At 32.9% G+C, this 14944-nt stretch overlaps 1 protein-coding gene across 2 annotated transcripts in view; it reads left to right on the forward strand.

Moving 5' to 3' along the window:
- Window positions 1-14944, forward strand: part of Lmbrd1 (LMBR1 domain containing 1) — a 109053-nt gene that overhangs the window by 31093 nt on the left and 63016 nt on the right. For both annotated transcript variants that reach the window (XM_071613276.1, XM_027928335.2), the window contains exons 4-5: window positions 8133-8230; window positions 10692-10759. In XM_071613276.1, the coding sequence (XP_071469377.1) occupies window positions 8133-8230; window positions 10692-10759 (166 nt within the window). The remainder of the gene's footprint in view (window positions 1-8132; window positions 8231-10691; window positions 10760-14944) is intronic.

Genomic DNA, 14944 nt, shown 5'->3' on the forward strand with positions numbered 1-14944 from the left:
GGTACTACAATTTGACCCAGCTATCCCACTCCTAGGTCTATACCCAAAGGACTTAAAATCAGCATACTATAGTGATACAGCCACATCAATGTTTATAGCATCTCAGTTCACAATAGCTAAACTGTGGAAGCAACCTCTATACCCTTCAATGGGTGAATGGATAAAGAAACTGTGGTATATATAAACAATGAAATACTCAGCATTAAAAGAGAATAGATTAAAAATTAAAATTAAATAAAAATTAAATAAAAATAAAATTACTCAGCATTAAAAGAGAATAAAATTGTAGCATTTGCAGATAAATGGATGGAGTTGGAGAATATCATGCTAAGCTAAGTAAGTCAATCCCCCAGAACCAAAGGCAGAATGTTTTCTCTGATAAGTGGATGTTGATCATGGGGGGAGGGCATGAGAAAAATGGAAAAAAATTTGATTGGGCAAACTAGGGGAGAGGGGAGGAGAAGGAGCATGGGGACATGAAAGATGGTGGAATAAGATGGCCATCATTACCCTAGGTACATGTATGACTGCACATACATCATGTATAACCAGAGAAATGAAAAGTTGTGCTGCATTTGTGTACAATGAATCAAAATGCATTCTGCTGTCATATATTCCTAATTAGAATTTATAAATTAATTAATATTTTTAAAAGGATATTTATTTAATATCCTTTTGGATTGGCTTACTCAGTCAGAAGCTGGATAGTCCATAATAGCTGTTGCAGGCTGGAGAGCTGAAAGAATCAGTAGCTGCACAGTCCAAAAGGCTTGAAGCCCCAGAATGTGAAGGATCAATGGTACTACCCTGGTCTGAGACTGAAGGCTTCTGGAAACTCCCCAGAGTATCACTGACAGAGTCTGCTTTGGAAGAATGAAGAAATGAGAGTCCAATATCCTCAGATGATCACAGCACCAAGAAGAATGGAGCTTGCATCTGCTGCTGCTTCCTTGTTCTTCTAACTTTTATTCCATCCAAGCCACCATCCTATAGGGCAGTGCTGCCCATTCTTAGGGAGGGTCTCCACTTCAGTTCCCTATCCCACATGCCAATCATTTCTAGACACACTCTCATCAACACACCTAGAAGCCTCTTAATCATAGGCATCTCTTAATCCAATCAAGTTGGCAATTCAAATTAGCCATTACATAATGCTAATTTATTTCATGTGTTTTCCACATACTGTTGTTTCTGTATTTCTGTGTAGCTTTGAAGTCAACATTGTAGTCATCAGTTGCGATTCAATTAGGAGTTACACTATGAATTAATCTTTTTTTTGGTTACTTAACAACTTATTGTTATAAAACTGGCATTGAAGTTTAAATCTTGGAATAAAGACTGTAAAGAAGGGAAACAATTTTTTTTAAAAAGGCATAAGTTAAATGAGTGTTGACCCATTCTTCAGAATAAAAATTCTGAGTCAAAGCCTAGAAATGATGTTATCCTCCAAGGTATGTATTCTCAGTATATACTCAGTATATATGCAATAGAATGTTTGAATGACTTTGCTGTACTATCAGAAGTTGTGCTAGTTATTTATTGTCATGTAACAAATTGCCACAAAATTTAGCAGTTTAAAACACCAAACATTATATTGCAATTTCTGTTGGAAAGGAATCCAGATGCATCTTAGCTGGGCCTTCTCTCTCAGGTTCTCTTGCAAGACTGGAGTGAATGTGTGTGCTAGAACATCCTACAGCTTCTCTAGGGGAAAATTGGCTCCCAAGTCCCTCACAAGGATATGAGCAGGCTTTCAGGTATTACCCTGTTTGGCCAGCAACATTTTTGTGCCACATGAACTTTCCCATAGGGCATTTTATAACATGGCAACTGTGTTCTCTCAGAACAAGTCAGGGATAAAGTGATCAAGAGGGAAGCCAGTTTTAAAAATATCTCAAGAGTAATAGTTTTTGTTACATTTTCTTCATTAGCAATGAGTCACTAGGTCCAGCCTCTATCAAGTGTCTGTATCAGTTTGTCCCCTCCTTTAGAAGTAACCAGTATTTTAAATTTAGCTTGTGTTCATCCTTTGCTTTGCTTTATAGTTTTATATACTTTACTCAGTTTTAAACTTTATATGAAATGACTTGTTTTCCTTCATCCTTATGTTCCTGAGATTCATACATGTTATCACTATAGTGTGTAAATTTTCAGCATGAATGAATATATCACATATTACTGTGTACATTTTTTTATTAAAATTGTGCAATGAATGAAACTCATTATTCTTTCTAAGTGTTTGCACTACTTTATTCCCAAATAAGCCTTCTAGTTGCTCTATATCTTAAACTATGATATTGTCATGCATATTTAGTATTTGTCAGTCTGGTGTGTATGAAATGAAGCCAGCCTGCACCTTATTTGGAAATGAAGTTGCAAGCCTTTATATTTGTTGGCATTTCCATTTTCTACTTGAAGGAACTATTTCAGTGGGTTTGTTAAATTGATTTTGGAATATTTTTATGTACTCTGAGTAGTCTATACCATAATTCTAAATATTATGCTTTTTCCCCATTAGAATTAAGCTTTATGAGAGTGGGGACTTCTGTGTTTTGATGTAACTATATGCGTACCTCCAGAATGTTGACTGAAACATACTAAATAGGTATTGGTTAATTGAATACATTTTATTAGGGTCTTTTTCTGTATCAAAATGATCATTTGAGTTTTTGTTTTGTTTTTATTCTTTCAAGTAATACATTAAATACCACATATCTAGCTAGATGATTCTTTTTTTTGGTATTGGAGATTGAACCTAGGGGCTGTCAACCACTAAGCTATACCTCAGCCTGTGTTTTTTTTTTTTTTTTTCCTGAGACAGGGTCTCTGTAAGTTGTGAAGGGCCTCAATAAGTTTGTGAGGCTGGCTTTGAATTTGTAATCCTTCTGCCTCAGTCTCCTGAGCTGCTGGGATTACAGGTACCCATGCCAGCATGGATAGATTCTTCTTAAATCAACTTTGCATTCCTAGGATAAACCCAAATTGGTCATGAATAGTAGCTTTTGTTTATTTAATTTTTGTAATGTTTTTCTCTCTTTCAGAGAATGCTGTAGACTCTTAAGCACAGTATGGTTCTCTTTCTCCCATAATATATACATGTGTTTCTTATAAATAAGGGATCGGAGTATATCATGGCAGTTTACACTGTTGGTCCTAATTCATCAGTGAATAAATCTATAAGTTGTTTATTTTTGAGTAGTTGTTACTTACAAAACTTTTGCTTGTTACCTAGCATGCTGATTTTGAATTCTTAATAGCTGTCCAGGAGTACTTACACCTTGGGATGAAACAGTGCTTTCATTGAATTTGAAGGTGCCATTCTCCCTAATCATTTTGGTGTCCTTATTTCATTGAATGACTGGGAAATAAATAGTTACCATATCAGCAGGAATGGTAGGCTAGCCAGAGCTGTTATGTCAATATTATAATATAAGAGTCTGAAATTTATTTCTCCTTGTCTTTCCATCCTTAGTACATTAGTACCACCTTAAGGAAACTACAGCATCCAAAATGAGGTGGAGTTAAGCCATCATATATTTGTTTTCCTTCCATGGGTGTTGAATACTGAAAGAAAAATGGATATTCATATACAGCTATCATTCTTGACCCCAAATTTCTTTAAGTGAATAAAGGATACTTTTAAATTCTTTTAGGGTTCCTAGAATATCTTTATATTTTGACCCTCTAAAACAAAGTTTTTTTTTTTTAAAGAGAGAGAGAGAGAGAATTTTTTTAATATTTATTTGTCAGGTTTTGGTGGACACAACATCTTTATTTTATTTTTATGTGGTGCTGAGGAGCGAACCCAGCGCCCTGCACATGCCAGGCGAGCGCGTTACCGCTTGAGCCACATCCCCAGCCCCCCAAAAACAAAGTTTTTTAATGACTACATTATTCTCTTACAATATTGACTGTTATTCTAAGTTTTTCTTGGACCAAATATTTGGATTTAGAGGTTAGCTTCTTTCATTGATAATCAGGAGGAATACATTTTTAAAATTTCAATCATTCAAAAGTCTAATGTATCCAATTTAATTTTTATGGGAATTATAATTTAATGATACACAGCATTTATATGTAGATTTCTTGTTTTGTGTATATATTTTAAAAACCATAGGAATTATCCTGTATTCTTTGCCAGTTTTTTTTTCATGTTTTTTTTTTTAAATCAGTGGTCCTACATTCATTTGTTTTTGATAGTTCTTAATAAGTTTTGTTTTAAAGAACATGTTTTATGAGTAATTCTTATTTATTTATTTATTTAGTTGTAGATGGACACAGTATCTTTATTTATTTATTTTTATGTGGTGCTGAGGTTCGAACCCAGTGCCTCACATGTGTGAGGCAGGTGCTCTTCCACTGAGCTACCACCCCAGCCCAATATGAGTAATTCTTGTCAGTTTCTGTGGACATGAGATTTTAAAATTTGTTCTTAATATGTTCTTTGATGTTAGTGGGTCTATTAAACCAAAAATGTATTATCTTTTATTTGCTAATCTTTAAAAAAAAACTTATATAGAAATGTCATGAGAACATCACAACTGTTGGAGTTAAGAATATTTTTTCTTTGAAAATAGCTGTGAGTTTGAAGTATAATTTTAAAAGAAGCAATTTCTCTGTTTCATGATAGTAGTAGTTATAGCAATTTTTTTTCATTTATAGCTCTATAAACTCAACTTGGCATTAGAAATGATCCAAAACATACAATAAATGTTAATTTAATTCTTTCTTTACATTTCAACATTTATGGGCTAAAGGAGGAAATCTTTACAAAGCACACTGGAAAGAGCAGTCAGATTACCAGAAGATAGCTTAGAATGGGATGTCAGGGACATAAAGATTTAAGGTCTTCTAAATAAATCTGAATCATAAACTACTGGAGAGATATTAGAGAGTCTTCTTAATTTTATCTGTTCCTCACTTCCTTCCATGGGTGTTGAGTACTAGAAATTGTCTCTTTTTGAGCACTGCTATCAGCAGCTTCTCATTAGCCTCAGAAGCTTCCCCCAACCACTTTTTGTTTTTAATTCCTATAATAGTTTGTCTAGTGCTAGAATTTTCTTTAGTCATAGGAAATGTATTCTTGTGCCTGGACTTGTTTTATTCAAGTGTAAGGTTGTGAAATTTATCTGTATCTCTCTCTCTCTCTCTCTCTTTTTTTTTGGTATTGCTGTGTGGTAATCTTGTGTATGAATACATTCAATTTGTTTATCCACTCACCTGTTGATGGACATTGGGTCCTTTTTAGGTTTTGATCATTGCTAGAACATTCCTGCTGAGAGTTAATGCAGCAAATGTGCTATTGCTCAGCTCTTGTCTATCTTCAGGAGGATTAGCTTGTGTTACTGACCCTTGACCAACTCTTAGGAGCCTAGCCCTTGCTATGTTTCCTGTGCTACTAATTGATAAGGTGGTTTTTTACAATGGGATAAGAAAACATGTGGTACCACCTTGTTTAAATTGTTTCTGAAAACCATGATTTTTGGTGAACTCTTGTTTTCTTTCTTAGAATCTGTAGTTTTGATAATTGTACTCAAAACAGATACTATATTATAAGCCTCCAATAAAAATCCTAGATTCCAGAACTCAAGCAGGCTTCCCTGAGTGGAAACACTTTGCATATATTATTGCACTTATCACTAGAGTAATAGAATTGTTGGGTCATAGAGTAGGTGTTTATTGATCTTGATAAGAAACTACTAAACAGTTTTCTACAGTGTTGTACCTTTTTACATTTCCACAGGAAAGTATGAGAATGTTGGCTGTTTTGCTTCTTGTTAATTCTTGGTACTGTCAGTTAATTTTAACCATTTTAGTAAGTCTGTATTATCTAATTATGGGTTTTTATGCTTTTCTGATAATTAATGGTAATATGAACACCTTCTTAAGTGTTTATTGGCCATTGTATGTATCTTCTATTGTGAAGCATCGTTTTAAGTCTTTACTTTTAAAAATGGATTTTCTTTTTTTTTTTGTTTTGTTTTTGGATGAAGGTGCATATTTAGTGGTATGCAAGGTGCTTCATAACATAGTCATAAGCCAAAGAATCATATTTCAGGACAGCAGCTACCATATGACAAAAAGAGTTGCTTTTTAACTATAAGAATTTGTTTTATCCCTGTCATGTTAATTGAATATGATGGTAACTTATGCAATTAGAAGATAATTGTGTTTTATAAATGGCCTCCAGATAAATGAGATAGTGTGAGCAATTATTGAGATCATATTTAAAACTTCTATAACTCCTGCAGTTCTTCCTTCCAATGGAATAAGTAACTTGAGATTTTATCATGTATTAGTAACAAATGCTTTCTATTTTTTTCTTTTTATTGTGGCAAATTAAGCACAACAAAAATGTGTAGTCAACCATTTTATGTATATACTTCAGTGGTGTTAAATACATTTATAATGTTGTTCAGCCATCAACACCACATTTTTATAAATATTTTTATCTTGTAGAACTGAAACTCTATACCCATAAAAACAGTAACTCCCCTTTCTTTCCTTCCCCTCAACTTCTGACAAGTACCATTCTGCTTTCTGGCTTTATAATTTTGACCTAAGTATCTCATATAAGTGTAACCATATAGTATTTGTCTTTTTGTGATTGGATTATTTTACTGAGCATAAAGTTTTCAAAGTTCATCTGTGCTGTAGTTTGTGTTACAATTTTGTTGCTTTTTAAGGCTGAATAATATTCCTTTTATGTGTATGCTACATTTTGCTTCTCTGTTTATCCATAAAAGGATGCTTGATTTTCCAAAGGTATTGTGAATAATGCAGCTATGAACATGGTTATATAGGAAAATCTGAAACCCTGTTTTTTGTTCTTTTGGCTTTATACTCATTAGTGGAATTGCTGGATCATGCAGTAACCGCTCCCCCCCCCCCGCCTTTTTTTTTTTTTTAAAGAAAACATTATACTGTTTGCCGTTTTATGTTCCCACCAATACTACACAGTGTTCCAGTTTCTGTGCACACTTGCCAACATTTGTTATTTTATATTTTTAATAGTAGCCATCCTAATAGATGTGAAATGATGACACATGATTTTTTTTTTTTTTTTTTACAAAGGAATACAATATTTACCATTCTGTAATTGGTTAATATAATTATACTGGTGCTATTGTTTTTCATGAACTTTATATGCAAGGAAATGTTGATACCTAGACTTCTAAAAAACAACTTTTTTACACTTATTATTTCCCAAAAAAGTTGTTTTGGCTGTATTTCTTGTCTTTATGTGTGGTATTGAGGATTGAACCCAGGGTTGCTTTACCACTGGGCTTACATCCCCGACCCATTTTTTTATTGTTTTAAAATTTGAAACAGGGTCTTGCTAAGTTGCCCATGCTGGCCTCAAATTCACAATCCTTCTACCTCAAATTCTAGTCACTGGAATTACAGTGTTGTGCCACCACACCTGACATTTATGCTGGTTTTAATATTAAACAATGTATCTTTCATTATTCCAGTTTTTAACTTTAGATCACTATTGAATTAATTTGATTAGTGTCTATAGAAGTATCTCAAATCTAACATTTTAAGGTAGAAAAATAGTAATTCTTGTCAGTTAACTTTGAATCTGATTTTACTGTTGTACTGCTTTTCTTCTTGCTTTGTGTAAGGTCAATTTTATAATACTGCATATTTTAAATTTAGCATGGGGAAATTATTTATATCAAAAGGACAGTAATATTTATAGCTGTTATTTTAACTTGCCAGAGTGGCAAATGTTGGGTCCCTGTGATCAATTTTAAGTTGGAATGAATGCAAAAATTAGTTTAAATGAGATAGTTTACAGGAAGTTCGTAGCACTGTGGTTAGCACATAGCAAGAGCTCAGTGGTTACCTACCATATTTGTTGTTGGTACAATTATTTTAATTTTTTGTTATAAATTGTCCCATAGTTAACTTGAATTATAATATATTATTCTAATAGTGGTATTGATTTCTTGAGATGGAGGACAGCAAACGCTCCTTGAAAATCACATGTACAAAGTTATGAATACAGGAAATCAGATAGGGAAGTAAATTTTGGTAAGTTGATATATATATACATGCAGACATATAGTTAGATAACTGAATGTGTATGTATTAAGTAGAACTCAGTTTATTATTTGTTTCCACAGCTTTATATTCTGTTATATTGTTCTGTGTGTTCTTCTGGATTCCTTTTGTCTACTTCTACTATGAAGAAAAGGATGATGATGATACTAGTAAATGTACTGTAAGTTATCTCTACTTTAGAGGTCTAATTTTAGTTAAAAAAAATATTTTCTTGTTTTACAAAGATGAAATGACTCCATTTTAGTTTATTCTAGATCAGTGTTGTCTAGTAGAAATATAACATTAATCCCACGTGAAATTTGAAATTTTCTAGTAGCGACATTAAAATAAATAAAAAGAAAATTAATTTTAATTTAACATGGTAGTTAATGTTTCCCTTATTATAATTTCAAAATAGTCAAATTATATTATTAATAAGATACTAAATTTTTTTTCACACCAAGTCTTTGAAATTTAGATTACAGCAATTTAACCAGCCACATTGTTCAGTAGCCACATAATGGCTTGTGTCTGTTGTTTTAGAGAAATTCGAAAGTAAACTTTCCTGTGAAAACTGTGTAGTAAATATTTTAGGCTTTGTGTCTCCACTATTCAACTCTGTCATTATAGTGTTAAGTATCCAGAGATGATACTGAATGAACATTTTGTGATGCATTAAAAAAGGAGTCAGGACATGGTTTGCTGACCCTTGTTCTGGGTTATAAGGAAGGAACACTTGCAGGTAGTTCAGACTAAATGACACTGAAAACAGAAACCTGATAAATATAGCACCAGACGTGTCTAAAAGAGCAGACTAGTATCACATAAGTATTAGCATAAAAATCCCTAGCTATAAATATAATTGCGAGATGCCTTAAAAATATATTGATGATGCTGGATGCGGTAGTGCATGCCTGTAATCCCAGTAGCTGAGGAGGCTGAGGCAGGAGGATTGCAAGTTCAAAGCCAGCCTCAGCAAAAACAAGGACGCTGTCTCTAAATAAAAATACAAAATAAGGCTGGAGATATGGCTCAGAGGTTGAGTGCTTCTGAGTTCAATCCCTGGTACCAACCCCCCCCCACACACACACACACACACATACACATTGATGTTGTATAACCAACTTAGTTCCATCTCTAGATTGCATGGATGGTTTAGAATAAAAAATCTACTATTATGTATTAGTTAATGGGACAAGGAAGAAATTGTATTTTGAAAGGAATTTATCAAAATAAAACACTTTTTTAAAATTTAAACAGTATAATAGGAATAAATACCGAGTTACAGAAATTTGTTTTGTACTTTTTGTTTTATTTAAACACAAAAATATATTAACTCAAAAACCAGCATCATATGCTTAATCATGCCTAAAACCTTAATAGCATTTAGTGTTAAGATTTGGAGCAAGTAAATCAACATGTTATTTATATTTTGCATGGACTGGGGATTAAACTCATGGTTGCACATGCTAAGTGAGCATTCTACCACTGAGCCAAACCCCAGCCTATAAATCAACATTTTAAATGACTTCTAGAGTTACAAAGAATGTGGCATATTAGATGTTTATTTAAAGAGGGTCAAATGATTATTTGCAGATACTATATAACTTCATATTTAAAATGTGTGTAAGGTAAGGTGGCTAGTTACAAATTAAATAAATCTCAGTGAGATAAATGTTGTCATTTTCCCCAACCTTTGTTTGATCTGAGGATTCTCCTTAGTTTTTTCCTTAATTCCCTCTCCCCTCAGGACTGTCTTAGAAATAGCAATGAGAACTTACTATATGAAACATGAATTTAATTTTTTAAAGGTGATTTTTAGAGAATTCATTAGTCTGACACAAAAAATAATGTTCATTCTCAGTGATTTAACTTTGAGAAAATTAACTTTTCTATTCATGTTCATAATGTCTGGCTTTCTGGGGTATTTTGTTGTTGTTGTTCAGTTGTTTGATGTCTGGATTACATTTTGGATAGCAGGCAAATTAAAACCTTTAAATTTCCACTTCTGATTTTATGTTCTTGTTTAATCCTATATGACCTATATTGCTTAAGGTAGATTATTTAACTTCTCTGTGCCTCGGGTTTCATTTCTCTAAAGTAGGAATGAGAGTACCTTAGAGTTGAGAATTAAATGAGTTAAGATATGTAACGTTCTTATAATAGTGCTTGGCAGGATATATGTTACATATATATTTAAAGAATATAAATATATAACTATATATAATATTTACATTTTATGTGTACATATGCTTGTCCACACATGTGTACATTATTTTTTATTATTTTAATCCATTTTGATGATTTGGGAAGGGGCATTGTAGGTTCTGATTGCTGCTTGTTTGGGGGAATATTTTATTAAATATTCTGATAATTTTATTAAAGATGCTCACTAGATAATAAACTGCTTTCAGTATTTTGCTTTTACAAGGGCCTAACCATTGAAACGATTTTAAAATCTTGTATATTTTGTAAAGATATAATGATCATTTTTCTTTAAATGTTAAGTCTTTTTCCCAACTGGCAAAATTTTATATTGTTGATTCTAAATGCATATTTGATTTGAAAGTATAATTATACTGTTGTAAAAAATTTTTATATAACAGCTTACTAAATGATATATTTTCCCCCCCGGCATCTAGCAAATTAAAACAGCACTCAAGTACACTTTGGGATTTGCTGTGATTTGTGCACTTCTTCTTTTAGTTGGGTAAGTCTTAATTTTTTTATCCTGACAATGGAAATATAATTAGTTAAATAATAATAACAAAATGTTCATTCAGAGAAATCTAGGAAAGCAAAACAAAATGTGAAAAAAGAACAAATCACCATTTATACCACCACTGAACAACATAGCCAAAATCAACATTTTTCTCTGTATTGTCCCACATACACATATTTCATGCTTAGATGATTGCAGGGTGCCTGTCCCCACCTTGCATGCACTCTCCATGTTTCAGTTTTCCAAAAATGTGATTATATTTTATTCATTTCTTGATAATCTATTTGTTACACTATAGTGGGTACCTATTTAGGAAAGTAAGTGTGGGTCCATCAATTTTGTCTATATTGCAGACCTTTCTTAGTAAAGCAGTTTATTTGAATGATCTTCTAAGGTATGACTATGTAGACATTTATGATGTTTGCAGTTTCTTTTTATTATAAACAACACTGTGGTAAAAAGCCTTGTCTCTACATCTTTATAGATTTGACCCAACAGTCAAATCTTTGTCAGTAAGTTCCTTCTTTCGTTGTTCTTCCTTAAGTTTCATACTAATATCAATATATTTTACATGTTTGTTTAGACATTTAAAATTTGTTCTTGTTAATGGCACACATTTATCTTTGTTAAAATAGGTCTAGATTCTTTTTTTTATGTTAGAGATACATTAGGTGCTAATAAGCCTTTAAAATTTTATAATTTGGTGTTACAAATTTCAATAAATAACTTTCAATAAATAAAATGTTTCATTTATTAAAGGTAATTTGTGCTGAGAATGAAATTGGTCTGTAACTTTTTATAGCTCCAGGAGTTGTTAGATTCCAAGTGTTTTATAGTCTAGTCATGTTTCCAATTCCCTTTGCCTGCCTTTATGTGTCATGAAAAAGAGAACTTATTGAATGGATATTTTTTTAGTGGTTTTGCTATTTATTTTAGCTACCAAATAAACCTTTTAAAATCTTTTTTGGCTTTTAAAGAAAGCCAGCTCTACTTAATGTTAGTTCGCTTTGATAATGTGGAAGTCCCTTGTCTGTAAACTTAAATTATCTAGAACAGGGATCAGCAAACTCTTCATGAGGTACAGATGATAAGCATTTTGGGTTTGCAGTCTGTTTGATCTGTGTGGCTTAACTGTGCTCTCGTAATTCTGAAGTAATCATAGACAATACATAAACACAAGGTATTCCAATAAAACTCTATTTATATAAACACAGGCAGCCAGTAGTTTGGAAATTCCTGACTTAGAACGTGACTGAGAGCCATCAATAAAAATACACATCTTTATAGCAGCCAGAGTAAAAGAGTAGTAAAATAAAGACTAGTAGTGTTTTGGTTACCCAGTGTAGTATTCTTTTCATTACCATATTTGAATGAGCATACATTTAGGTAAAGTGGCTAATTAAATTTCTTGAAATTTCCTAGAAGGGGACATGCTATTGTTTCTTTGAATTGGTGTTTATTTGTTTATTTTAGCTGGTAAAATTTGAGATAATTTTATTACAAAGATATAGCCTAGATATAGTATTCCTATAGCTCATACACTTTTGGAGCACTTGTGTGATGGACGCTGTGCTAAGTAGTAGGGCCAAAAACAAAGTCCTAGTCTCTATTCTCAAGGTTCACCCTGGGAAAACATGCAAATAAATTATTTAAATTATACTGTTTAAGTACTCCGATAATATATATACCAGGTATGATGATGGAGGAACAAGTTCTTACTCTACCTTGTAGACTCGGAAGACCTAAGAGGAAGTAATACTTCAATTGAGATTTGAAGGAGTGTAAATTGGTTGGAGTGTTTGAAGAATGGCATAAAAAGTATGATATGAAGGGAAATACTGGGGAATGATATTGAACAGATTATATATGTGCATGTATGACTATAACAATGAATCCCACTATTTTGTATAATTATAGTGCACCAATAAAAACATGTAAAAATTTTTTAAAAAATATGTGAATTTAATCCTTCTAAGAAAAAAACACACACCTCCCCAAACAAAACATAAAGTATGATGTGATGTTCCAAGTATTCCTGTGAACCAGTGGCAGGACATGACATTAGCCAGGTAGGTAGGCTATGAATCTAATATATAATGTTTAAGAAATTTTGATTTTTATCCTGCTAATCAGTTGAAAGACAATGAAGATGTACATGTTTGTTTATGTGACTGTAAGAAAGTAAATATGTGTGACCTTGCTTTAAAAGTTAAGATACTGTAAAGGGGTTATTTGGAGGTTGGACTGGAGAAATGATACATTAAATAGTAGGTAGGCAGATTAACTACCTGGCCATTGTAATAATTCAGGTGAGAGATGAGGATCAGAGCTAGTATAGTTACAAAGAAAGCAGAAACAGATAAGCCATTTGGAAGATAAATATGACTTGACTTGGTGATTGAATGTAGAAGGTAAAATTCTCATTTTCAATTCTGCTGAAATTCATCATTTCAATTTCATATCTACTGAAATCCATTAGCCTTTTCTTTGTTTTTTTTTTTTTTCCTGAAGAAATCATCTGTATTAAGCTAATTCAGTGAGTCAGATTGGGTGTAAAATATTTTTAGTTAGCAATTTTTCATTTTTATTATTTTCAGTGACATAAGGGGAAATTATAATCTTACTAGGTTCCAAGTTTTTATTTTGATCTAGTTTTGTGTCTTCAGAAACTGATATGTTTTTATTTACTTTTTGAGAAGAATTGAGATTAAGAAATTATCTTTGCTTCCCCTGCATAAAATCCTACTATAACTCTTGATTACTGTGGTGTCATCACCACTTTGTAAATACATGATAATCTTATTAACTGCTTCTTCCCTCCTTAAAACAGGTGTGTCTGTATTACATCTTCATTTGACTTCAATTGGCTTTTTTTTTTTGTCATGCTGGGGATTGAACCCAGGGCCTTGTGCATGCGAGGCAAGCACTCTACGAACTGAGATATATCCCCAGCCCTCAATTGCCTTTTTATCCATTAGTAAATATTCCTTTTTCTTTATAGATCTTGTATGCAGGGCTGATATTTGGCTAATGAGCAGTGGTTTGTTCTTCCTGATGGTTAAAAGGTTGAAATGCTTCCCTACCAGTTAGCTGCTGTCCTATATTCCTGAGTCTCGTTACCTCACTCTAACCCCACTTAAAGGATAAAGCTTGATTTGTGAAGGTCCTCTAAAATTAAGGCCAGCATCTGTGCTCATTGCATAGTGTCTTTGCCTACCAGTTGTTAAATGCTATGAATATTATTGCTTAGAATTTACATCTATTTAGTTGTAATCATTTTGAATTCTCCTTATGGATGTTTCTCTTAATGTACAATGAGAATAGTTTTGGTTTGTTTCTTAGGTTATAAAATCTAGTGTTAAGGTAATTGACAAATCTGTTTCAAATTTGTGCTTTGGTTTCTGCCTAAAATAATAACTGGTGCTCAAATGTTAATTCTCTGAAGGATTTTTTTTAAGTAGGTATTTTCCTGAAGTCATTCTGAAAATTTTTTGGACCATATAATTTTTTTAAAAGATTGCTTGATCATATGAGGTTTCTTCTACTCTTCATTAAAGACTTGAACTGCTGAATAGCTTTGCTCAGGAGTTTGCACACGAAAGTGTGTTTGCTAGTAGGATTACTTAATTTTTTTCCCACCACTGTACAGTACCTTTGATTACCTAAAATTGCATGTTCAGACTGAACTTTCTGATTTTGAATGCTAGTTTTAGATATTTGCGAGATTTTTATTTTAATAATATTTTAGATGATGTTTTATACAATGTAATTTTTTTCCCCACATTCACACATTGGTTATTTCCAACCAACAAATTTCAAACATACTTTCCGGGATATTTAGAAAAAACTGTCTATATAGAAGTATATGAGAGAAGGAAGATGGCGGCGAGGGGAGTGCATTGTCCCCGTGTGCTGCTTCACTGTGTGGGAGTATGACAAGTTAGGACGGCTAAAGGATATTTTGTTAGGAATTTCAAGCAATAGTGGGGTGCTCCGGAACCTGGAGGAAGGATTTCCATCGCACGAGGATCGGCTACGGGGACTCAAACGCGAGAGGTTTGTCGCACGGAGGGTAACACTGCTTATTCAGCAAATCGCCCCGCGGCTAAAGTCTGGGATAGAGACGCAGGGTTACAGCGCTGCAGTTTCTGCCAGCCGCGCAAGCACCGTACT

Source organism: Marmota flaviventris, chromosome 6 (assembly GCF_047511675.1).
Source record: "Marmota flaviventris isolate mMarFla1 chromosome 6, mMarFla1.hap1, whole genome shotgun sequence".
Taxonomy (NCBI): domain Eukaryota; kingdom Metazoa; phylum Chordata; class Mammalia; order Rodentia; family Sciuridae; genus Marmota; species Marmota flaviventris.